Here is a 25,903-nt window from a genome sequence, read left to right as displayed (position 1 = left end):
CCACCATCTTGCATTGGGTAGCGCTGATGCGAACTCGGCATAGATATAGATAAATTCTCCAAAAATTTAGGACGCGAACACGTTATGAAATTAGCAATGTTTCCCACTAAAATGCATGATTATAATTTCTCAGCAATACTAATAAATTGTTGATAAATGACAAATTTGTGTGAAACTGAACATATATATCAATGAAATAATACATATACAAAAAATTGAGACACTTATAATGGACATTAATATTACTAGATGACTGCTTCAACAATGCTGGGAGGACCAAAGCAGGGGGCTTGTTTTTTTGTGACGCAATTTGTAATAGCTTTTGTAGCCATTTTTGTAACAGTGATTTTGTAACATTATAAACGTTATATTTCTGTAATACTTATATCATAACTATTTTGTAACATATTTTGTAACAATTGTGTAACAGTTTTAGATCTGATGGTTGAATTTTGTTGTCAATCAGCAATCAAGATTAAAATTAAAAGTTTAGGTGACGGTTTTTTGATCATTTTCATGTCGTATTAGCAGTCGATCGGATCGACTTCCATTCGTTTCCATTGCTCCTAACTGTAGTCGGGGATGATAACTCTCCAATTTTTGACTCAATTTCGAGAAAAAACGACAAATAACCATTCAATTGGATCGATAAAAAATGAAGAAAAAAAACGTTGCAAGCAATGCATTTTTAGGCCCCATAATGACAGTATAGAAGGGACTCCCTTCGATCGTCCCGAAATAGTGGATTCAACATGTATGTGATATCATTGATGTGTTTGACGCGGAAAGACGTGCTGTGCTACCCACCAGGTCTAGAAGCAGAAGAAAACATCTGATAATTTTCACTGGCAATTTGTAGATAATGTACCTCTCTGTAGGATTCGGACACAGATCTCCTCGCTGTCATAATCTTTTTGGATATCTTGTGCATAGTTTTTTCTTTTCAGTATAATTGTCCAATTTCCAAATTGAAAGATGTGGCGGACACCCAAAGTACACATCTTGATTGACATTTGCCTATAATGAAATAAAGATCGACAGATAGGCGATTAGATAATGTAAATTAGTGTCTGATTAATATAATTTCCTATTATGATAATTGTAAAATATAAAACAGATAAATTAAAGAAAGAATGAAGTTTCCTCTTTGAGAATAAGTCCACAACTGCTAATTTTTTAGCTGCTTAAGCTAATTGTGATACTGCTGACCATGTCTGCTGATTTTGTTGTATATAAACCCCCTTTGGGCAACTTCAATATATCCACAACTTAAGCAAATCTTTCTATCGTTCTTATATCTCTTTAGCTACTATAATATTAACACTTCTTCCATTCAATTTTAAATAATCATGGCTGATCAATTTTCAGACGCAGTTCAAGATGTAGTTGTCGATCATATTGAAGAGAGTCATCCTGTTGAAGTTGAAGCGAAATGCTCTGCAGACCTTTTCTACGGCATGTTTAAGGAGGATATGACTCAGCTCACGAATCATTTCCCTCAGTATTTTAAGAGCGTTGAAATTCTAGAGGGAGACGGAAAGACTCTTGGTACGGTAAAGCTCTGGAAATATGCATTACCAGGTAATATATCTAATCACCATTATTCTGTAGCGATTGTGCTGCCAATTATGTTTATTTTTCCGGTCTTTCAAAACGTGATACTTTCATTTAACTTTTTGTATATTAAAAATAAGAAATCCGATTCATTAACATGACTAAATAACATCATTTTACAATTTCGGCACTACCGAGGCTAACCGAAAAATAAATCTGATACTAACTATTGTTTTTCTTTTTTTTTGACCATGTAAAAACTGTACTAGTAAATTATTATTTTTCTTTGAACGACAAAGATAAGGACTACTAACGAGTTACGATATTTTGTTTCATCCGATGATTACCACTTAATACTTCAGCCATAACAAGTACTTGCATCAAATCTTGCATACAGGACACCCTGCTGATGAGGAATTCACGGTGAAGGAGACAATTACAAAAGTGGATGATGAGAACAGGTCCATCACCTACAGCGTCTTAGAAGGATCATGTCTATTAAATACTTATAAGGATTTTACGGTCACAGTGTCAGTGACCCCAAAAGAGGGTGCTGAAGACTCTGAGTGCATCGTCAGATGGTGTTTTGATTTGGCAAAAGAGCACGATGGTGTCCCCCATCCACATCCTTACATGGAGCTGGTCGATTTTATCAGTAAAGAGTTGGGTTCTATTCTTCCCAATTAACTGGCTTCGGGTGTTGATGAGCTAGTTGGCCTTTTAACAAATTTGCTACATCGTGAATAAAGTTCAATGTGGTGAACTGTTTGATTATTATTTTGTGGGTTTGCCTTTGGGTGCGTGAGATTGTAATTTGTATGTTTATGGTGCATGCTCAAGCGCCACTTCGCCAGTATTCTATTGTGCTTTCAGGAAAGAAATGTTGCATATACTGTACATCACCTTTAATTTTTTATTTCATTTTTATTTTTGTGAAATTAACCGAGTGATGGCTAGTAGTTGTTAATTATGACAACGACCATCTGAATGGAAACATCACTAAAAAAAACTTAAACGAAAAAGGAAAAGACTGATTCTCTTCTTCTTCGCAAACCTGGTCGGATTAGAATATACCCAGATTAACTGGGATATACCTAATGAGAGAAAATAAGATCATTTTGAAGTAAAATACAAAACTTCTTAACCACATATTTTCAAAATGTCCAAAATGCTTTTCTTTAATTAGCATAAATAAATTTGTTTAAATTAAGTAATTTATTTAGAATAATTAGTTGAACTAAAAAATTATAAAATCTTGTTTTGGTTGGATTGAACTCATGAATTTTAATGAAAGATTTTTTTGGTTTTGAGATATTTCTGGTAACGGAAATGAAACCACACTTGATCAAACACTTTTAAAAAGGGATTGCACAGCTGCTTAATGGTCTCATTTTCCAAATTACAGAAGAAATCAACACTTTCAGAAACAACGGTATGAAACGTCGGCATGCTCGATCAAACTAAAAGATAACGACTTTCCCTAGACAGCAAGGTATTAATTCCATAACCTGACGACTACTCTTTAGTTGTCAAGGTCGAAAATGCCTAAACACTGACGACTAAAAATCTTACACACACAGAGAAATGTTGATTTTGGCTATGCATTGGTCGTCATGGTCGTTGTTGCATAAAGAGACGACCAACACTAAGTCGTCAAGGTAGTTTCCCCAACCATGCCGATTAATAGCTAAAATGTACACATAGAAACTATTTTACGCTCGTTATTGGTCGTCAAGGTTCAAATTTTCGAAAAAAGTGAAATAATTGAGCACAATCGATCCTCGGGAATGCCCATGAAAACCAATTGCGGATTGATGAAAAACAAAATAGGTCCTTATAGTTGTCAACATTCACCGATTGTAGCTCTGAAAAATTAACAAAAAAATACAAAAAACTGACATTTCTGAGGCTTGAAGAATCGGATTATACGAATACCTACATAAACCTATTCATTGATGAAACCTAAAGAATCGGTTCATAGGTATAGTACATATAGACCAATTGTGTGTTTGTATTTACGAAACATAGTTTGAAGCATGCATAAAATCATTGTACCATAACTATAATTCAAAGGCATAAGTTAGTTGTGTCATAACATTATTGTACCATAATTAAAAACCATCACAAGTCGTACGATAATTACAAACCACTAAAAGTCTTAAAAACTTAAACTTATAATTGGATAGCATCACAAAATATCATGGTGCATCAACATCATGGAGCTGAAACATTTTGAGCACCAGCATAAGGAGAAGCAACATTACCATCAGCAGCAACACCATCGACAACAATACCTGCATTGGAAGCATCATCAGCAGCAGCTTCTGCTAAAGCTTCATCCTATTCTGTATAAAGAACATTCATCTATTTGTGGTATGCTCTCCGACTTGCAATTTCATCACTCCTTTTCTGAAAAAATTGATGGACACATTCAGCTTTTCATGTGAAAGCATATCGGACAGTGCCACTACCTGCTTCAATTTGGTCTCCTTGCCAAAGGAAAATTTGTATAGGCTTCTATGTTGTACATCTGGTATCCTGTCAAAACCCTCTTGGTGGATGTCTCCAGACAAAAAGATTAAGTGATTGAAGTCCATAATTACAAAAAGTAAAATCAAATACAATCGGTAGATTAAGTACTTGCGAAGCTACCATTCTCTACATATAAAACTTTAGAAAAGTGTAATCCAAAAAATCGGTACATAAGACACATACATGTAAACCGACTGATCTGTCTATAAAAATATATAAGAAAATGAAACCCTATGAATTGGTGGATAAGAAAATAAAAATCGATCCTTGTACGGGAATCTCAACAGAAAAAGGACATAATCGGTACAGAACCACGTATATAAAAACCGATCGTAAGAGAACAAAGTTTAAAAAAATATATATATTACTACTCATAGGTTTATGTTCATGCACTTATAAACCGATTCTGGTTATGTCTTTATATATTTTGATTTCTACCCAGAATCGGTCGATGATAATCGTCTTATAAACCGATTCTGCTACATGTTCTTCATGGAGGCGAAGATGAAAAGGCGAGGGTACCCAAATATACCTCAAGCTAAAACTTTTCCTTTCTATAAGTCCTTTCTCCGAAAGTGATTGTCTTTGGAATGAGTCGAGACAATACAACAAATCGGTTCACATTTCGTGTGATCGTCTATGGATACGAGATCGAGTCAAATACAACAACGAAGTATGTTTACTTGATACAAAGGTTCGTACTTAACCAAACACAATAGGATTGCTTATCAAGTAAATAGAAATTAACGTTTGTGTAATTTACTTTAATTATAATAAAACAATTATAATGTGGAAATATAAAGTAAATTACACAGCAAGATTTTGTTAACGAGGAAAACCGCAAATGCAGAAAAACCCCGAGACCTTGTCCAGAATTGAATACTCTCAGGATTAAGCCGCTATACAAAATAAACCAACTTCGTATAGTTGAGACCAAGCAACTAAACCTATAGTTCACCTAGTTCCGTATGTATTCCCACGCCTCCGACCTGTAAACAAGTCACGTACTTTGACCAATTCCTTTGGTTCGTATTCCAAACAGTAAAGGAACAACAAATCTGTTTGGTATCAACTCTCTTCAACCAAATGATATGAGTTGAACAAAGGCTCTTTTGTTTATCTTAACATAAACTCCTTTACCAGGTTCCAAGATCTACCTTATGTTCAATTACCAAAAAGTAATCGTTAAGATTTTGCAATAAATACCTTTAATCCCAAGGAAACGTATTGATGCCGATCTACACAACTATTCTATCAAAATACCACACAGATAAATCGATTATAGTTGGATCCTCTTTTACCGAAACAAGTATTGTGCACACCAAAGATTTATATAACCAAGTCAGAAATATTCTGTCTCTTCTTTGTCTTCAAATCTTCTTAGAGCTTCAATAAACACCTGCACACAACTACTTGAATCTCTTGTGATCAATCACACACAGAACAGAGTCTGTTAACAATAGATTATCACAAGATCGTCTTTAGCACTAACAACAGTCTAAAGATCCCTGTCGAAACCTTGAACTAGTTTGAGTGAATCTTATATCAGAAGAGAAGATTCTCAAGCATAAACAAACTAGGTGCAATCAAAGTTCAACCACCGTTAGTCAATCAAATCAATATGAAAACAAAAGATAAACCGTAATTATCTAGTTTCCCACCAACGGTACACGCTAGAGCTTCTCAATCCCAAAGAAGACTTTATACTGAGCGGCCGTAAGAGATTTCTCCTAATTAGGTTACTCTCCTCTCCAAATAGGCGGCTTCACCAGTAATAATACAACAGAGGAAGTTTACTGTCACGAAAGATTAGTTTGCCAGAAAGGCAAACTTCAAGTATTTATAGGCAAGGAAGTTTGGACACCAAGGAATTTCCAAAACCGAAAATATTCTCAAGATATTATATAGTAATTTCCATATTCGGTTTTCATAATTCCTGAGAATGCTCTGTCCAAAATAATGATCGAAAATCTCCTTGGAAAATCTTTAACTAGCAAATGCACATTACTAATTCATATTTTCCATATATAATTAAAAAACCTTAATTAAAATATTCTTAACTTATTTAATTTCGATCCTGGGATTTACTTCCTTTTTAGCCGTTAAGGAATATCTTTGAACAATAAAAAATATACGCATTACTGCATGTGTTCAAAGTGTGTCGACATCCTTTCTTTGTAAGTCCTCTTTTATATTTACTCACTTGAAACCGATTTACCATACTTCCAAACAAGTTTAGAATTGGTTCATCTGACTTTCAAGAGCTATGCGATTGATTAAGAACTTCTCAATCACAAATCATGGGTTTAACGGTTCTACCAATACAAGTTTCGGTTCTACCTCCATATGAGTATTGTGCATAGTCACACTAGCTTACCAAAATTCGGTTGACTAGGTACTAGGATCGGCTCCCCACATATATATGGTATCTAACTCATATGTATTGCACATGTCCATAGGATCGGTTCCCCTTTGCCTAAAAACGTATTGCACATTGATAGACACATTTTTGTGTCTAATTTGTCCTCAATGTCCGTATTGTTGGAACTCTATTTTTGTACTAATATTGTGTTTTTATGTATTTTTAGGAAATAAACATTTTTGGAAAATTCGGCTCGAAAAGTTGATTTTGGCACCCGGAGGACAAGTGTTATTCGGACTCTCGCTTTTGGATAAGGGGTAACCTAATTACTAAGGGGCACCCCCAGGTCACCCCCAAGGCAGCTGCTATTCGCACCCCTACTCTGGATAGGGGGCTACCAGTTTCTTCCCCATTTGAACCGAGTTTTGGCGGGAAAAATAGTTCTTCACCTGCGTAATTGTTGAAGCAAATTTTGGACGTGATATAAGGAGATTCAAGGGCTAGTTTTCATTGGGTTGGACCTGCTATAGCCTAACAGGGATGGTATGGGTGTTCGAATCGAGTTATTTGGGCTGGATAATCGTGGGATGCAAAACAGGGAAGATATTCTCAAAACAGGGAAGATATTTTATTCTCTGAATTTTTGGATGGAAGATACGTGCATGGGTCGACTGTATTGGTTGGAAACAAATTCTACAGCTCAGAGAAGACGCGTGAAAGAGATAAACCAGGAAACAAATCCCGTAACAAGTCAGAAGAATAAAAAAATATATCGGGAATATTTTCATTCACTGCCGAGTAATGGGAAAAAATTTTGGATTAATGAGAAGTTATTCTTGGTCCAAAGGTGTATAAATATAACTCTTGGGTTAGCATAGAGGGGGTCGAGAGTTTGGGGTCGAGAGGAGGTCCAGAGAAGCAGAAATCAAGAGTTGATGAAACTCTGTTTCTGCTGCTGCTGATGATGAAGAACACCAAGAACACGAAAAACAGACTCGCAAGGACAGTCGCTTATCAACAATGTCTAAGACGCACAGACGTGGGTCGCAGTGCAGTCTAAACAACAACAACACTTGTGTTTTATCGTTCATTCTGTGACGCTTTTTGTGCATCGCAGATTACAGTTTTACACCATTTTCTCCTTTTCTCTCCATAGTAAACACCATTTGAGCTATAAAAATATATTTTGAGCGTGTTTTCATCATGAGGAGCTAAAACCCAACACTGAGACGACGGAGGAGGCTGAATTTCATCCTTGGGGTAATTTATTTTATTCTTTTTTATGACTTTTGCATTAATCTAAAATTGAAATATGATTTGAATTAATTGGTTGTTATTTAATTTGATGATGTATGCTTAGCTTAGGTGTTTTGATACATCATGCTTAGGACTTACAATCAATGTTTTGAGAATCTATCTTGGAAAAATCAGAGTCCATGTTAATTTTATTGAGTTTTAAATTGTCAAAGAATATATGAATGAACCCTGTGTAGTGAATTCGGCCAAATCCTTAGTCCCAGTACCTCTCGCCCATTGTTAATATTTTTGTATATATATTTTTATTAAATCTGAAAATTCCATTTCCTTCACAAGTCTGAAACGAATCCTATTTACTACAACCCCATCAAAAATCTTAATCACACATGTCCATAGGATCGGTTCCCCTTTCTGCTATAAACCTTGATGCACCCCATACAAGGATCGATTCCCCTTTGTGACGTGTTGCACCTCTTACTAGGATCGGTTCCCCTTTACCCAGTGTTAGGCCTTACAAACTACACAAACTCGATCATACCAATAGGTGATTACTTAAGATCGGTTTCACTAATAAAAGTCATACCAATATAAAAGTCAGGCCTCATGTGAATAGTTTTACCAAGAACACAAACAAGTCATTGAGCGGTTATACTAATCACACATATTGGTCGTTCATAAGATATGCAATGAAGAACAGCCCCAATAACGCCTGGCGATTTCCTTTTCGGTTCACAAGCAAAGTTCATGAACTTACTTCCTTAAAACACATGTAACAACATTGTTTCTTAGGATGAAATCCTCACCTCATACCCATACATAATCACAATAGCATTCATACGATTATGTTGATGTCTTATCTACAAAGTTTAATGGTTAAGCAATTGTTAGAGCATTGCTCGGTCGAACTCGCATGCGTTGCTATCTCAAGCATGTTTGTCAATGTTAGTGATCAAAACTATAAGTCTTGATTTCTAGTCTAATATAGCTAAGTCTCGGACTAGGATAGAAAGTGTAGTTGAGATCAAGGACTTCATGGCGATTCATAATACAAGAAGAAGAACTACTCAAGGAACCGGTGGAACTTCTCGACAAAAAGGTATGTGAAGACTTGAACTTATCTATCACTCAAAAGTATATCTATTTTATCTCCTACTTATTGAGACAAAAAGTCGTATGCTATATATAGACTTTGATTATACACATTTGGTATTTCGATCCGAGTATACCTCGCCTATCTATATCTCGAAATATGTATTGGTAAGCTTTTCGCTTCGACCAAGTTTATCTTTACCTAATGACGAAAGTCATGATATGTTTCAATCACTTTGAAAATTTCTTTGACGAAGAATGTTTCAATGATTGGAATGAGAGTTTAGATTACATAACCAATATGGACATAAGCATTGTTGTGGAAACACATTTATGTATAAGTCATATTCCTTGAACCAAAGTTTGTGAACTTTGTAGATCAAGAGAACCGGAAGAATGGCGTGAGCCAAGTCAGCGAACTGCCGAAGTTCTCAAACCCGAAAATTTCTGTTGGAGTTGAGAAACTAGTGCGTGAAGCTAAGTCCGCGAACTCAGTCCGCGAACCGACGAAGTTCTCATCCCGAGAATTTCTGCTGGAGTTTGTAAACTCTGCCCGGTAACTTAAGTCCGCGAACCAAGTCTGCGAACTTAAGAAGGTTATATATCTGAAGATGATTTCTGAACTTAAACTTAAAAAGACTAAGGAATGCAGTTTGCAAACTGTGGCTATAAAAGTTCATGAACCGATTTGAGTGAATCAAATCATCTTTGCTTCAATTGTGTCTTGTGTAGTTACATAAGAATTCTTTACAATTGAACAACTCTCTAACTAGTTCATTTGAGTCATGTGAACTAGTTATGGTGAAGAGGAACATGGTTGATATGAAATGCTCATATGGTTAACCTTTTGGTTAACTATTATTGAACCAACAAGTGCATATGTTTGGGTACGGTTAACAAACCTAGAAGCGTGCATTTCAATTGTGTGTAACAAGCTAAGTTTTCGATCTAACGGTTGAGAAATATTAGCTTGAATCCAAATCAGGTTTTCATCTAACGGTGGATATTGATTTCTTTGTTACCAAGGTAACTTAATGGCAAACCCTGATTTGAAAAACTATATAAGGGGACATCTAGCATCAATGCAAAACTAATCCCCACACCTTACGTGTGATACTAGTTTGCGTGCTAGAGTCGGTTCTCCTTTAACCTTTGGTTTTCTTCTTCTAAAACCAGGTTAACGAATTAAAGACTTCATTGGGATTGTGAAGCCAGACCGATACTACTTTATCGTAGTTGTGTGATCTGATCTTGCATCTTCTATCGTACGAGTGCAATCATATTGATTGGCTTGAGATTGATATCTCCGATAGGCAAGATATAAAAAGTAATCACAAACATCTTCGTCTCATCGTTTGTGATTCCGCAACATCTTGTTTCGCTACCATACGATTAAGATTGTTGTGAGGTGATTGATAACTCTAGGATGTTCTTCGGGAATATAAGACCGGATTATCAATTGGTTTCTGTTCACCTTGATTACTATCAAAAGACGGAACAAAAGCTTTTAGGGTTTATATGTGGGAGACAGATTAATCCTTCGATAGACTTGTCTGTGTGAGACAGATTTGTTTGTCATCAAGTCTTCGAATTTGGGTCGTATCAACTCTTAGTTGTGGGTGAGATCAGCTAAGGGAATTAAGTGCGCAGTATCATGTTGGCATCAGAGGCGTAGGGAGTACAACTGTACCTTGGATCAGTGGGAGACTGATTGGGGTTCAACTACAGTCCAGTCCGAAGTTAGCTTGGAGTAGGCTAGTGTCTGTAGCGGCTTAATATAGTGTGTGTTCAATATGTACTAGATCCCGGGGTTTTTCTGCATTTGCGGTTTCCTCGTTAACAAAATTTCTGGTGTCTGTGTTATTTCAGTTTCCGCATTATATTGTTTTATCTTTATAATTGAAATAATACAGGTTGTGCGTTATATCATCAATTAGAGTAATCCAACCTTTGGTTGTTGACTGTCATTGATTGATCCTCGGATATTGGTCTTTGGTACCATCCGAGTTATTCCTTGTATTTGATTAGAACTCGCAGTTCCTGCTTGAGTAAATCAAATCAAGAGAGAGATATAAACTCGTTGATATACTTTTAATTGATTGAGTCTTGTTGATTCTCTTAAAAGTATATTCGAGTTTGTCCATACAGATTTCTAAGTGAAATATTGGGTGGTGTTGTTAGACCCCCGCTTTTTCAGCAATAAACCTCGTATTGAATTCCTTAATACTATGTCTATATAGAGTGTTCATGCTTCGCAGTTTTGTTTTCAATATGCACGACTTGAAAGATACGTTAGGAAATGAAACAGTTCAAGTCAAATATCACTAACCTCAAGTGGAAGGATGATGTTTGATAGGCACATTTTTGTGTCTTATATAATCTCAATTGTATATATTATTAGTGGCCGATTTTATATTTATTATGGCTTTTTATGTCCCTGTAGGTATTTTTGGTGAAATAAGTTTTTGCGGCGAAATTGGCTAAAAAAGTGGTTTTTGCGCTCGTGGAAGAAAATTACTATACAGACTCTAAATTTGGATAAGGGGTAACCTAATTACTAAGGGATGACCCATTTCCAGGCATCTGCTAAAGGGAGACCAGCACATGATAGGGGGAGGTCACTTTCTTCTCAAATTCGAATGAAATTTTGGCGGGAAAAATATCCAGCAAAGAACCAAACTTTGGGTTGGATTTCGAAGGTGTTTTAGAGAGATTCAATCGCTGATTTTTGTTGGGCTGGACGTGATTCAACTAAACAGGCCTGGTATGGGTGATTTAATCGATCAAATTGGGCTGGATAATCCGGAAGAAGAAAACAGAGGTCGACTTGTAAACGGAAACTGTGTGGAATTATTTTAGGAATTTCAGGGAGACTAAAGGCGTGATATTGTTTCCTAAGATGATATTCTATCTAAGGAAGAGTTTCGGGTGATTTGGAAGTCTTAGAAACGCGTAAGGAAGTCGGCAGAGAAGATTATTGTCGTGGCTTGCACGAAAAGAAAAAGAGGAATTTAATCGCTATTTTTAGGTTTCTGAGGAGTATAAAAGGTCTGTTCGAGTCCCAGGGAAGGCGATGAAGTCATTGGAGCAGTCGCAGAGGAGTTTGTAACACCACATAGCTGAATTGATCAAGTTGCAGGAAAACCCGAGTTTCTGCTGCTGCTGCTGAAGAACAAACGTTGCAAATAAGAACATCGTCTCAAATTTGTAACGCTGCTACAGTAACTTCTTTGTAACAGTCAGTCCTTTGTTTTGCAACGCCATTACACCGTTGCAAACAATCAGTTTTATAGTGTTTCATTCTTTTAATCAACTTTTGGCCTAAGAACAAATATTTTGAGCAAATCATTAATATAAGGAGCTAAACCCCATTGCTGAGGCGACAGAGGAAGCAATTTTTCCAAATATTATGTGGTAAATTCTATTTAATTTAATTTTTGTAATTCTTTTATGATTATTTGTACTGAACTGAAATTGAATTTATGATTCTGATTAAGTGGTTGTGTTCTCAATTGATGGGTCATGCTTAGGTTAAGTCTTTTGATGGTCCATGCTTTCAATTCACAGCTATTGTCTTGAGAATCTACTTGTCTAGGCGAATATTAGAATCACTTCAAACGTAAAGAGTTGCATAATTATTGACTAGATTAAATCACATAAAAATTGGAGATTGGTGGAATCCTGAGTCTCAGTGCTTTTTATAATCTTGATAACAACTTCTTTTTAAGTTTTCTATTTTAATTTGAGTCTAAAATCGAGTCCACACAATCCGAGTTGAACGAACTTTACTACCACTTTCAAAACTACATCAATTTTTGGCGCCGCCGACGCGGACTTGTATTTAGATTTGTTTTAGGTTTATTTTTATTTTTATTATTTTTTGTTTTTTTTTACGCGTTTTGGTATTTTTCGATTCTTTTCAGATTTGAAGCGAAGCTACAAGGGAAGAAAAAGTGTTATAAAAGGAAAGCACCTCCAAAGAAGGAAAGAAAAGAGGAATCCGAAAGGAGTGAAGAAGAAGATTTTGTATATAGTTATTTTGTTTTATTTTTAGAAACTGTAAATAGGGTGTTATTTTTGTAATTTTTTTTTTCCTTTTTGGAAATTTTTATTTTTGGACTTTTTGGACATTCTTGGACATTATTTTTAAACCCTAAGGAAGGGTCAAAATTAAATATCAACTGTTTGCAGGGAAGGACGACAGTTACGGTACTGTCTCGGCCCCTCGGGTTCGTACACTGACATCGGAGTCGGTGGCCTGAGTCGACTTCAGCGGTTCTTCGCCCGTCTGGTACGGGAGGTAAGTTTTTCGAAACACCCATGAATCCCCTGTCAGTGGGTTTTATTTTGTGTGACAACTCACACCCCTGCAATAGAATGTCGAACTGGTATTACAATAGCCAATACAACGAATATCAGTCTGAGTTTCAAAATGGACGTTACTACTTTGACCATAGTGTGAATAATGGTTGGGATCATCATCCTTTTGAAGGTTATGGTCCATACCATGGTGAGCCCAATTACTATCCACACGCCAACCGGTCATACGAGCAAAATTCCTCTATACTAGAGTCAACACGTAAGTTAGCTGAGTCGACACGTAAGTTAGCAGAAATGAATAACTTAGTTATGGACGAAAGCAATGAAACGAGTGAACTTTATTTCCTAGATTCAATCAGGAAGTCATGTGAGTCGACTCAAAATATTTTGTTAGAGGCCCAGAACATAACTGCTCTTAATTTCCAATATAGTGTTTCCAATAGTACCTTTGAAAATGAAGATAGTTATTCACATAATCAAGATGACGAGGATAAAATTGGTAACACTACTTGTTTAGATGAGGTTCAACCATTTTCATGTTATTATAATGATGATTATGATGAGGATAGTGTTGATGAAGAATTTGAAATAAGTAGGCATAGTGATCAGGAATTTTTTACTCCAATTGAGCTTAATAATGATAATGTTTCTAGTTCAAATCCAAATAATTTTAATAATTATTCACCTATTCAAAAGGACGAGGATTTGACTAGAGATACCCCCGTTTTAGACGATGTAGTATTTCCTTTTGATTACGAAGCTAATAATGGTTTAGAGGAACGAGTTTTTTCTGAGAATATTGTTTTAGAGTCTAGCGATTTAGAAACATTAGTCTTAGACAAAGAAAGTGAACTCGTAGAGATGAGTGAGGATGAACCATACTTAGAAGAATCAATTGACCATTTTCAGGAATCTAATGACCTTGAAATTAGGGAATTGTGACTAGTCTTTCTAGAGACACTGAAAACTCTAAGTTTGGGGGTGATTATTATTCTCCATGTGCTTTAACTATTAGAACGGTCCCTCACTTGGGACTTAACATATGTGCCTCAACCATTTTACAAGATTATCTTCATACACGTTTTCCTGAACCTAGTGATGTCCATAAGGAAGTTCAGTTGTTAGAAACCCATCCTCTGGTTGATGTGGTTTACCCAGGCTATGATATCCAGATTGACTTTGTTTTCCCACCAAATATTTTTCGACCAATTGTGGGAACGTATAAGTTTCATATGTGTCAATTATTAAGTTTTGAGACTAAACCTAATTACTTTAGGAGATTAGGGTCGACACATTTGTTTAAGGAAGACCACCACTCTCATTGTGGTCAGCTGTGTGAGTCAAATCTGATTGACTTTAAGGATCCACAATTATTCAGGTTATTATTATGTGCTTCTAAGTTTTTAATTGAGTTTTTCCAGACTCTAATACCTGAACCAGACCTTAGCTTTGAGGAATTCCAGCGCATGAAAATATTTTATCTAGACCCTTTCATAGAGCCTGAACCTGAACAACAACTAGATGTAGTTGTCTTAAACAGGAAACTAGACAAGGGTGCGCTTTATTTGTCAATTTTCTTGGCATGTTGCAGATTCCTTTTACTTGTGATAGCTCTATTTGGTTTTGATGACCCACAGATATTTCGGCTATTACTTTATGATACGAGGTGATTAATCCTTTCTTATGTCTGGCTGAAGACGTTAAACTTAACACTTCTTGGGAGGTAACCCAATCTCATGCAACACGGTAATATCTTTCCTTATCTCTTTTGCTTCAAATGGTAACAGTTTCTCCTTGTTCATGCTTTTAATTTTATCTTTAGAACATTGAGGACAATGTTAGATTTAAGTTTGGGGGTATGGGAGAAACTTTTTAGTTGCAATAAATAAACTCCAGAGCCTAGAAATTTATGCATATTAAGGATCGCACTAACTAATATAAGTGGATGGAAGCATTTTGGTTGTAGGAGTTAAGGAACCAATCTGATTAGATGGCAACATTAAAGAGTCTATTCATAAAAGCACAGAGCTCGGTTGTTAGGAATAACATGATAGTTTCACCATATCTCGTTGAGTCTTTTTCACTTCTTTTTGATGTTATTTTGTTTTTAAACTACGTTTCTAAGTGATTTGGTGGGGCTCACGATTCAAGTTGTTACCAATGCTAGGGTGAATTAGAGTGATTGAGATACCATGAAAAAAAGAAAAAAGAAAAAAAGAAATTGAGACCAGACCATTTGACCAAAAGGAATAAATTCAATAAAGTCGACCACTGGTACCCTTGTATATGCCAGTTGTGTTGACCTAGAGTTAGGTTATCGACCACTGGTACCCTTGTATATGCCAGTGTGTTGATATTAGTCAGACTAGTATCTCAATCCATTATAATAGGTTCATTTTGGCGGAGGCCTTCAGACAGATATGGGAAACGCCGTTCACTTAGTAAACATCAAAACCATCTATGTTTTTCTCTATATCCATCTTCTTGATTTATCCATGTGATTAGTTTTGACTCCGGATATTGATGTCCATAGTGCGACTATCTGAGTAGAGCTATGTCACTTATATATGAATTTTAGTATGCTTGAGTGCAAACTCGTGTACAGCAATTGGAATTTCGCATCAGGGTACTTCCTCTTATAGTCAATAAGTATGCCAAACCAAGGAGATTCTTTAGTGCCTTCCAAGGTTCTGCATAGATAGTTAGGGTCTGGAGTACATGTTTTGTGGGTATATCTCTTGTAAGCCCTCCCGAGACTATAACTCGGCCACTAGGGCCACCTAGGGGTTTTAAGGCTTATTGCATACGCTAAATGCAATCGACGATGCCTGCGACAGTGAGTTAGGATTTTATTTTCTATTTGATTTGCTCGAGGACTAGCAAATAATAAGTTTGGGGGTATCTGATAGGCACATTTTTGTGTCTTATATAATCTCAATTGTATATATTATTAGTGCTCGATTTTATATTTATTTTGGCTTTTTATGTCCCTGTAGGTATTTTTGGAGAAATAAGCTTTTGCGGCGAAATTGGCTAAAAAAGTGGTTTTTGTGCGCGTGGGAGAAAATTACTATACGGACTCTAAATTTGGATAAGGGGTAACCTAATTACTAAGGGATGACCCATTTCCAGGCATCTGCTAAAGGGATACCAGCACATGATAGGGGGAGGTCACTTTCTTCTCAAATTCGAATGAAATTTTGGCGGGAAAAATATCCAGCAAAGAACCAAACTTTGGGTTGGATTTCAAAGGTGTTTTAGAGAGATTCAATCGCTGATTTTTGCTGGGCTGGACGTGATTCAACTAAACAGGCCTGTTATGGGTGATTTAATCGATCAAATTGGGCTGGATAATCCGGAAGAAGAAAACAGAGGTCGACTTGTAAACGGAAACTGTGTGGAATTATTTTAGGAATTTCAGGGAGACTAAAGGCGTGATATTGTTTCCTAAGATGATATTCTATCTAAGGAAGAGTTTCGGATGATTTGGAAGTCTTAGAAACGCGTAAGGAAGTCGGCAGAGAAGATTATTGTCATGGCTTGCACGAAAAGAAAAAGAGGAATTTAATCGCTATTTGTAGGTTTCTGAGGAGTATAAAAGGTCTGTTCGAGTCCCAGGGAAGGTGATGAAGTCATCGGAGCAGTCGTAGAGGATTTTGTAACACCACAGAGCTGAATTGATCAAGTTGCAGGAAAACCCGAGTTTCTGCTGCTGCTGCTGAAGAACAAACGTTGCAAATAAGAACAGCGTCTCAAATTTGTAGCGCTGCTACAGTAACTTCTTTGTAACAGTCAGTCCTTTGTTTTGCAACGCCATTACACCGTTGCAAACAATCAGTTTTATAGTTTTTCATTCTTTTAATCAACTTTTGGGCTAAGAACAAATATTTTGAGCAAGTGATTAATATGAGGAGCTAAACCCCATTGCTGAGGCGACGGAGGAAGCCATTTTTCCAAATATTATGTGGTAAATTCTATTTAATTTAATTTTTGTAATTCTTTTATGATTATTTGCACTGAACTGAAATTGAATTTATGATTCTGATTAAGTGGTTGTGTTCTCAATTGATGGGTCATGCTTAGGTTAAGTCTTTTGATGGTCCATGATTTCGATTTATAGCTATTGTTTTGAGAATCTACTTGTCTAGGAGAATATTAGAATCACTTCAAACGTAAAGAGTTGCATAATTATTGACTAGATTAAATCACATAAAAATTGGAGATTGGTGGAATCCTGAGTCTCAGTGCTTTTTATAATCTTGATAACAATTTCTTTTTAAGTTTTCTATTTTAATTTGAGTCTAAAATCAAGTCCACACAATCCGAGTTGAACGAACTTTACTACCACTTTCAAAACTACATCAATGTTGTGGTTGTAGCTCCGTACTTCTTCACTTCTTCAAGTCTTTGCAATACTTGTAATGTCTCATATCCTAATACTTTCAAGCTAATCTATACGAAGTTGACTCTAGTACATTTAATCAAGCGACTCTTAAATGAGTTTTGGTTCACTAAAATATGACAACCAAACTTGACATACCAACGCTCATACTCCCCCTAAAGGTGAGATAGGTAGATTTACAATCCTCACGTCTTTGTTATACCAAATCATATGATATGTTACCCCCCCTTAGTCTGTGCTTTTTCTCATTCGTTAGATAAACGTTCAAGCACCATTGTCCTCTTCCCTAGTGATACCAATCAATATAGATTGACACCAGCATCACTTGTTTACTCCATATATTTCTCCCCCTTTTTGTCACAAAATGACAAAGAAACGAAAAAATAAAGGACAACACCAAAAGGATCTTACAAATCTTAAAATAGACTTGCAACCTGTTGAGTCAAGCACGAGGGTTCCACATACCATTTTTGATAATCAATATCAAAACCGAAACTACAAAGTAATTATGTTTTGATATGTTATCATGGAAACAATTGCCCGAAGCAATTTTCCCAACTAGTTTAGCAAACCAAAAATCAACAAATCACATTAGTTCCTTTGCTAAACCGATTATATAAATACAACCGCTTCATTCGATAAGACCAAAACAAAGATAAACTCTATTTTTCTCATCAGGTTCTAATTATCCATATAACTTAGACCTTTAAATTTTAAACAAGCCAAATACTAGGTTAGTTAACTAGCATTTCCTTGTTTAGGCATTCTATTAGACTTGAATAACCGAAACCTCCACTTTGATAAGTCTAACCAAGATAAGAATTAACTTAGTTTATCTTATCCGGAATCGAATTGGACTAAACAACTCATCCCGTCAACATATTCTTTTGTCAAGCCATAAATAATTCATAAAAACCAAAACAAATCAACTTGCTTAATTATTCACCTCAACCGGAAGCAATTGAAACAACATAAACATTAAAGCACTGCAATTGCACCGTAAAATTTTGTAAGCCTAAACGATTGATACCACACAATAAAGTAAGATAACAATAGTTTTTCTTAACCGGAACCAATTGAATCACACACACATCCATACCCACATAATGGAATAAAAGCATCAATTGTACCGAAATTTTGTTAAGCAAAAGCAAAAAGATATAAGCAATAACATTAGGCTTTTCTTAAACAGGAAAACAATTAACTAACAAGATTGTTACCTCAATTTCGCATCCAACTTCTCCAATATGATCGCATATTCTTCTTCTAGGGAGAATTGATATCGAAATACCATTATGTTGTCATCCTTATGCAAAAACAAAAGAATAACAACAACAAACCTTTACCAGAGAAAGGTTGAAAATTGGTTTTTAACTATTGCAAGCAAAAGTTGAAAACCTGCGAAACACATATGCTTTTATGCTAAACCAAAACCGATTCAGCATATTGTGACTTTTTCACATATTGTTTCTATCAGAACCCCTCATGATCCTTTGATAAAGCCTACCAACATGGGATAGAACTTAATCCTGCTAAATCAAAAAGTCACCCAAACCATAAGGGTTCACACCATATTATGAGATAGAATATCAAGGTAATAAAACCGAAATCAAACATCCCATAAACATTCATAGCAATAAATAAAGCATTCAAGCACAGGCTATGAAAATCAAAAACTATCACAAGAAAAATTACCAATCAAATAATTTTATTCATAATAGACTTAATACAATCAACAAAAGAAATCAAAAATTGATGTATATTTTTCTAGATTAAGTATTACATCAAATAACTTAATCTCTAGTGGTGCTCTTGTTGTTCACCGAGGTTTCTTCAGTGTTCAAACTATTAAAGCATGTCTCAAGAGACTTGTCTGCAACCACTTCTTGTTTTTCAAGTTTCTCAACTTGTATTTTCATGACAACAATTCCATCTTTTGTTTCCTCAATCTTATCATTGAGCCAGTTTTGATTTCGAACCGTTGTTATAAGATTGGTTCTTAGTTCTTCAAAACCCTGTATATAGTCAATCATACTATCAAAACGAACCCACTTGGTTTTGGTTGGATCTTGAAGGTTGTAAGCCAACATACATGACTCATCTTGTGATCCTACTGGGCTATCAGAATCACAATCAGACATAATTTCATATATGTTTCTCTTCTTCCTCTTTGTATTGATTCCTTGACAATCTTTGATCTTTTGAGCTTCCTTCTTATATGCCTTTGATATACTGCGAGTTATTGGAGGCATGCTCGAATATATATATTTATATATAAGGGATTGATCAGGGTTTCAATAAAGAAGGCAGGAGGTAATTTTTTCCCTTTAGAAGAGACAACTTTCGGACCGAAAACCGAGAACCGAAAATATTACAGAAAAATATTTCGTTTTCTTTTGTCCGATATTTTCAAGACGGAAGGTTTGTTAAAATTCTAAAACTCCAAATAAAACCTTATTTCTGAAAATCATGTTAAACATGAACATTTTAATCAACCATGGATTCACAGCTATCCATAAAATGTCACAACTTTTCTGATAATCAACTACACAAACATATGTGCTCTAGATTTATTGTGCCTTCCCATCCATGAATATGAGCACGGAAAAAGGATGAGGGTGCACAATTTTGATACAACTATGTTGGATTGGAATAAGCTTTTTCAAGCTTACAGTGAATATCAGAAACATAGTTCATGCTTCTTTTAGGGAATTTCTGCCCAATATATTTTATCCCAAGACGATGATCTTTTCTAACTCTAGAGATATGATCATGTGGAGAAACTGTACTGATATGAGAATTCTCAGAGATTGAAAGATCTCTCTTGATTCTTTCAATGAGATTTTCATATGATTTTCTCATTATAAGGACTTCCTTATGATTCACATCAGTGTGATTATCTGAAACAATTATTGGAAATTCCTCATTGTTTCTTTTGGCAGAGATTCTTACTTTCCCTTCCTTCTGGAATAGTTCTTCATCAAAACAACTGTTTCGATATGGGTGTGGAGGAAACTTTTTCCAGAAGCGATTATCAACTCTTTCCTCTGATCCTTTTGAGTTGATCTTATTGGGTTGTGGTACAATATGTCTTTCTACTGAAGAATGGTCTTTCAGTTTTTTAAGACAAGAAACTTCCTTCAAAATTTTTACCACAGTATATTGAAGAAGTATAAGTTCCTGTCAAGTGACTGAAAGTTGTATTCCTTAAGATCACCATTACGTAATCGGTTCAAAGTTTCCTTTGCACAAGATTTCGTTTTGATCATCAATAGTCATAGAAGCTGGTTTCTTATCCTCTTCTGACTTGATGTAGTTAGGCAAACTACCATCATCTTGATCTGTTTCAGTCGTGACCAAACCAGTTTTATCACAATATGTAAAAGTCGAACATGGACTTTTAATTTCTCAATATCAGAAGAAATCACAACAGAATCATTTTTCAGAATCATAGGACATGTCTCTTTTCCTTGAGTAAGAGATTTACCAAGAGATTCTAATTTGACAGTGAGATTTAAATTATCTTCAGCTAGACTATGCAGTTGACTGTCTTTATCTCTGATCTCCTGTTTAAGAGAATTTGTCTATGTCTTCAATATAAGAACTTTAGAAGACAGAGATTTTATGGGCTTTAAGAGTTTTACCAACTCTTTATCAACATCTTCCTTTTCATCAGAAAAAGACGTAGATGTTTTCGCATCTCCTGGATCATGATCTAACGAAGTATTAACATCTTCAACTTTTGAGCATTCAAACTCTTGCATAACGTTAACTGAATCGATCATAGATTCAATTCTTATAGGATGGATCGCACCAAACACAGATTGTTAGATCTTTTCGTGTTTTCCTGCTCTGATACCAATTGAAAAGGCGAGGGTACCCAAATATACCTCAAGATAAAACTTTTCCTTCTTATAAGTCCTTTCTCCAAAAGTGATTGTCTTTGGACTGAGTCGAGACAATACAACAAATCGGTTCACACTTCGTGTGATCGTCTATGGATACGAGATAGAGACAATACAACAACGAAGTATGTTTACTTGATACAAAGGTTCGGACTTAACCAAACACAATAGGATTGCTTATCAAGTAAATATGAATTAACTTTGGTGTAATTTACTTTAATTATAATGTGGAAATATAAAGTAAATGACACAGCAAGATTTTGTTAACGAGGAAAACCGCAAATGCAGAAAAACCCCGGGACCTTGTCCAGAATTGAATACTCTCAGGATTAAGCCGCTATACAAAATAAACCAACTTCGTATAGTTGAGACCAAGCAACTAAACCTATAGTTCACCTAGTTCCGTATGTATTCCCATGCCTCCGACCTGTAAACAAGTCACGTACTTTGACCAATTCCTTTGGTTCGTATTCCAAACAGTAAAGGAACAACAAATCTGTTTGGTATCAACTCTCTTCAACCAAATGATATGAGTTGAACAAAGGCTCTTCTGTTTATCTTAACATAAACTCCTTTACCAGGTTCCAAGATATACCTTATGTTCAATTACCAAAAAGTAATCGTTAAGATTTTGCAATCAATACCTTTAATCCCAAGGAAACGTATTGATTCCGATCTACACAACTATTCTATCAAAATACCACACAGATAAATCGATTATAGTTGGATCATCTTTTACCGAAACAAGTATTGTGCACACCAAAGATTTATATAACCAAGTCAGAAATATTCTGTCTCTTCTTTGTCTTCAAATCTTCTTAGATCTTCAATAAACACCTGCACACAACTACTTGAATCTCTTGTGATCAATCACACACAGAACAGAGTCTGTTAACAATAGATTATCACAAGATCGTCTTTAGCACTAACAACAGTCTAAAGATCCCTGTCGAAACCTTGAACTAGTTTGAGTGAATCTTATATCAGAAGAGAAGATTCTCAAGCATAAACAAACTAGGTGCAATCAAAGTTCAACCACCGTTAGTCAATCAAATCAATATGAAAACAAAAGATAAACCGTAATTATCTAGTTTCCCACCAACCGTACGCGCTAGAGCTTCTCAATCCCAAAGAATACTTTATACTGAGCGGCCGTAAGAGATTTCTCCTAATTAGGTTACTCTCCTCTCCAAATAGGCGTCTTCACCAGTAACAATACAACAGAGGAAGTTTACTGTCACGAAAGATTAGTTTGCCAGAAAGGAAAACTTCAAGTATTTATAGGCAAGGAAGTTTGGACACCAAGGAATTTCCAAAACCGAAAATATTCTCAAGATATTCTATAGTAATTTCCATATTCGGTTTTCATAATTCCTGAGAATGCTCTGTCCAAAATAATGATCGAAAATCTCCTTGGAAAATCTTTAACTAGCAAATGCACATTACTAATTCATATTTTCCATATATAATTAAAAAACCTTAATTAAAAGATTTTTAACTTATTTAATTTCGATCCTGGGATTTACTTCCTTCTTAGCCGTTAAGGAATATCTTTGAACAATAAAAAATGTACGCATTACTGCATGTGTTCAAAGTGTGTCGACATCCTTTCTTTGTAAGTCCTCTTTTATACTTACTCACTTGAAACTGATTTACCACAATTCCAAAAAAGTTTGGAATTGGTTCATCTGACTTTCAAGAGCTACGCGATTGATTAAGAACTTCTCAATCAAAAATCATGGGTTTAACGGTTCTACCAAAACAAGTTTCGGTTCTACCTCCATGTGAGTACTGTGCATAGTCACACTAGCTTCCCAAAATTCGGTTGACTAGGTACTAGGATCGGCTCCCCACATATATATGGTATCTAACTCATATGTGTTGCACATGTCCATAGGATCGGTTCCCCTTTGCCTAAAAACGTGTTGCACATGTCCATAGGATCGGTTCCCCTTTCTGCTATAAACCTTGCTGCACCCCATAAAAGGATCGATTCCCCTTTGTGACGTGTTGCACCTCTTACTAGGATCGGTTCCCCTTTACCCAGTGTTAGGCCTTACAAACTACACAAACTCGATCATACCAACAAGTGATTACTTAAGATCGGTTTCACTAATAAAAGTCATACCAATACAAAAGTCAGGCCTCATGTGAAAGTTTTACCAGGAACACAAACAAGTCATGAGCGGTTATACTAATCACACATATTGGTCGTTCATAAGATATGCAATGAAGAACAACTCCAATAACGCCTGTGGATTTCCTTTTCGGTTCAGAAACAAAGTTCATGAACTTACTTCCTTAAAACACATGTAACAACATTGTTTCCTAGGATGAAATCCTCACCTCATACCCATACATAATCAAAATAGAATTCATACGATTATGTTGATGTCTTATCTACAAATTTTAATGGTTAAGCAATAAACCTCGTATTGAATTCCTTAATACTATGTCTATCTAGAGTGTTCATGCTTCGCAGTTTTGTTTTCAATATGCACGACTTGAAAGATACGTTAGGGAATGAAATAGTTCAAGTCAAATATCACTAAACTCAAGTGGAAGGATGATATTGTGGTTGTAGCTCCGTGCTTCTTCAAGTCTTCGCAATACTTGTAATGTCTCATATCCTAATACTTTCAAGCTAACCTATACGAAGTTGACTCTAGTACATTTAATCAAGCGACTCTTAAATGAGTTTTGGTTCACTAAAATATGACAACCAAACTTGACATACCAACGCTTGGTGGGTTCAACCGAGCTATGCTCTAACAGAAGAAATAACCCAAAATCATTGTATACGATGGATCCATGGAAACAGATTTTGCGTAGGAATCCGACATTTTGATTTCCAAAAATGAGTTTTCGTCTTTTAGATGTTGCAAATCTTTGAATAAACCTTTTTAATAGAAAGGGCTATGGAGATTTCCTTTTCTTTTTATTAAGGTTTATAGATTTGGTAGAATATAAAAATATTTTTTGTTTTATTTTAGAAGTTAAGGTTTTTCGGACATTAGCTAAAAATAGTAATGATTTATATTTATGAGTTAGAATTAGGATTTTTTTTTTGATGGGAAAATATCATATATTACTAGCAAATATAGTACAAAAGATTTACAAAATCATTTTTATCAAAAATATTAGAATCTATATTAGATTTATGAACTTTTTGGTGCAGGTTATTTGACATATGTTGTAGCTTTTTAATCCTTGCCTCCTTGGCAATGTAATCCGCTGCTGAGTTATTCTTCCTCTTAATATATTTCACTTTCTCTTGAGGAAGATCGCCCAAGATTATCCTTATTTCTTACAAGGTGTTTTCCGCTGTCCACGAAGAATCTGTGCTTACCTTGTTTATATTGTCTACCAATGCTTTGCAGTCAGTTACAATGAAAATACTTGATAAAATATTTTCTTTTAACCACGTAACTGCCTTCACTAAAGATTTTTCTTATGTGTGGAAAGCTGACGTAGCCCACTCCGACCATGCAAATATGTGCATGAAAGTCTCTTCATCTGTTGAATATAGAATAAAAGCATATCCCATCGACAAATCCTCTTTCTTAAAAGAAGCATCAATGAAAATTATCCAATATGAGTTTAGGTTGGACCACACTACACGAAATCAGGTAATTTGTAACGTCGAAAAAACGTTAGTATCTATATATTGTAACGTCAGAAAAACGTTGGAAAAGTGTCGTTATTATTAGTGTTACAATATTTTATCAACGGTTGATTTCGTTACAATAAAATTTTATTAAATAACGGTTTCATTCGTTGGAATAAATACACCAACGGTTATCTAGTCAGCACAAGATTTATCTGATGTCATTTTGTTGTAACGGATAGCCGTTATTGTGCAGATCATAACAGTTAACATGTAACAGTTCGGTGTAACAGATATTGTAACGAAGACTTTGTATGTAACGATTGACTTATTGCCACCTGTCCTTCCTTGTAACAGCTACAACAACGATTTTAATCATTGTTTAGTTGATTGTAACAGATTGGATTTAACAGTTATTGTAACGATTGGAAACCGTGATAGCTCAGTGTAACGGCTGTCGTACAACACGTGTCAATCGTTTCTAATGTTTAAAGTAACGGCTTCAAACTTTCATGATTGATTGTAACATTTTGGATATAACAGCTTGTTGTAACAATTCGATTCGTAACAGCTTACTGTAACATTTACCGTCTGCCACGTGTCTATCGCTTGTAACATATAGACTAACGGCTTTAGACGTTGACAGTTCATTATAACAGTAATGAATTTTTCAGGTGTGATAATATAACGTTGGTAAAAAAATATAGTTTTCAAAAAAAATAAAATAACATTTTTATCTGTTAGAAATAAGCTCTCATAATTGGACCCTGCAATGCAATGCAATGCAATCCATTTTTGAAGCTGCAATACAATTAGTTTCTAAAGCTGCATTGCAATTCATTTCTGAAACTGCAATACTGAATCTGAAACCCATA

General features: G+C 35.4%; 1 protein-coding gene across 1 annotated transcript; it reads left to right on the top strand.

Annotated features, from left to right (window-relative positions):
- The first annotated feature begins 1,280 nt into the window (after positions 1-1,280).
- Positions 1,281-2,451, top strand: LOC113277601 (MLP-like protein 43). The gene is made up of 2 exons (XM_026526653.1): positions 1,281-1,581; positions 1,952-2,451. The coding sequence occupies exons 1-2, from the start codon at positions 1,350-1,352 to the stop codon at positions 2,239-2,241; spliced, it is 522 nt and encodes a 173-aa protein (XP_026382438.1). The 5' UTR covers positions 1,281-1,349; the 3' UTR covers positions 2,242-2,451.
- The last annotated feature ends 23,452 nt before the right edge of the window (positions 2,452-25,903 follow it).

This window comes from Papaver somniferum, chromosome 5 (assembly GCF_003573695.1).
Source record: "Papaver somniferum cultivar HN1 chromosome 5, ASM357369v1, whole genome shotgun sequence".
In the NCBI taxonomy this organism is placed as follows: Eukaryota; Viridiplantae; Streptophyta; class Magnoliopsida; order Ranunculales; family Papaveraceae; genus Papaver; species Papaver somniferum.
Note: the sequence above shows the minus strand (reverse complement) of the source record. Positions and strands in the feature narration are given on the sequence as shown.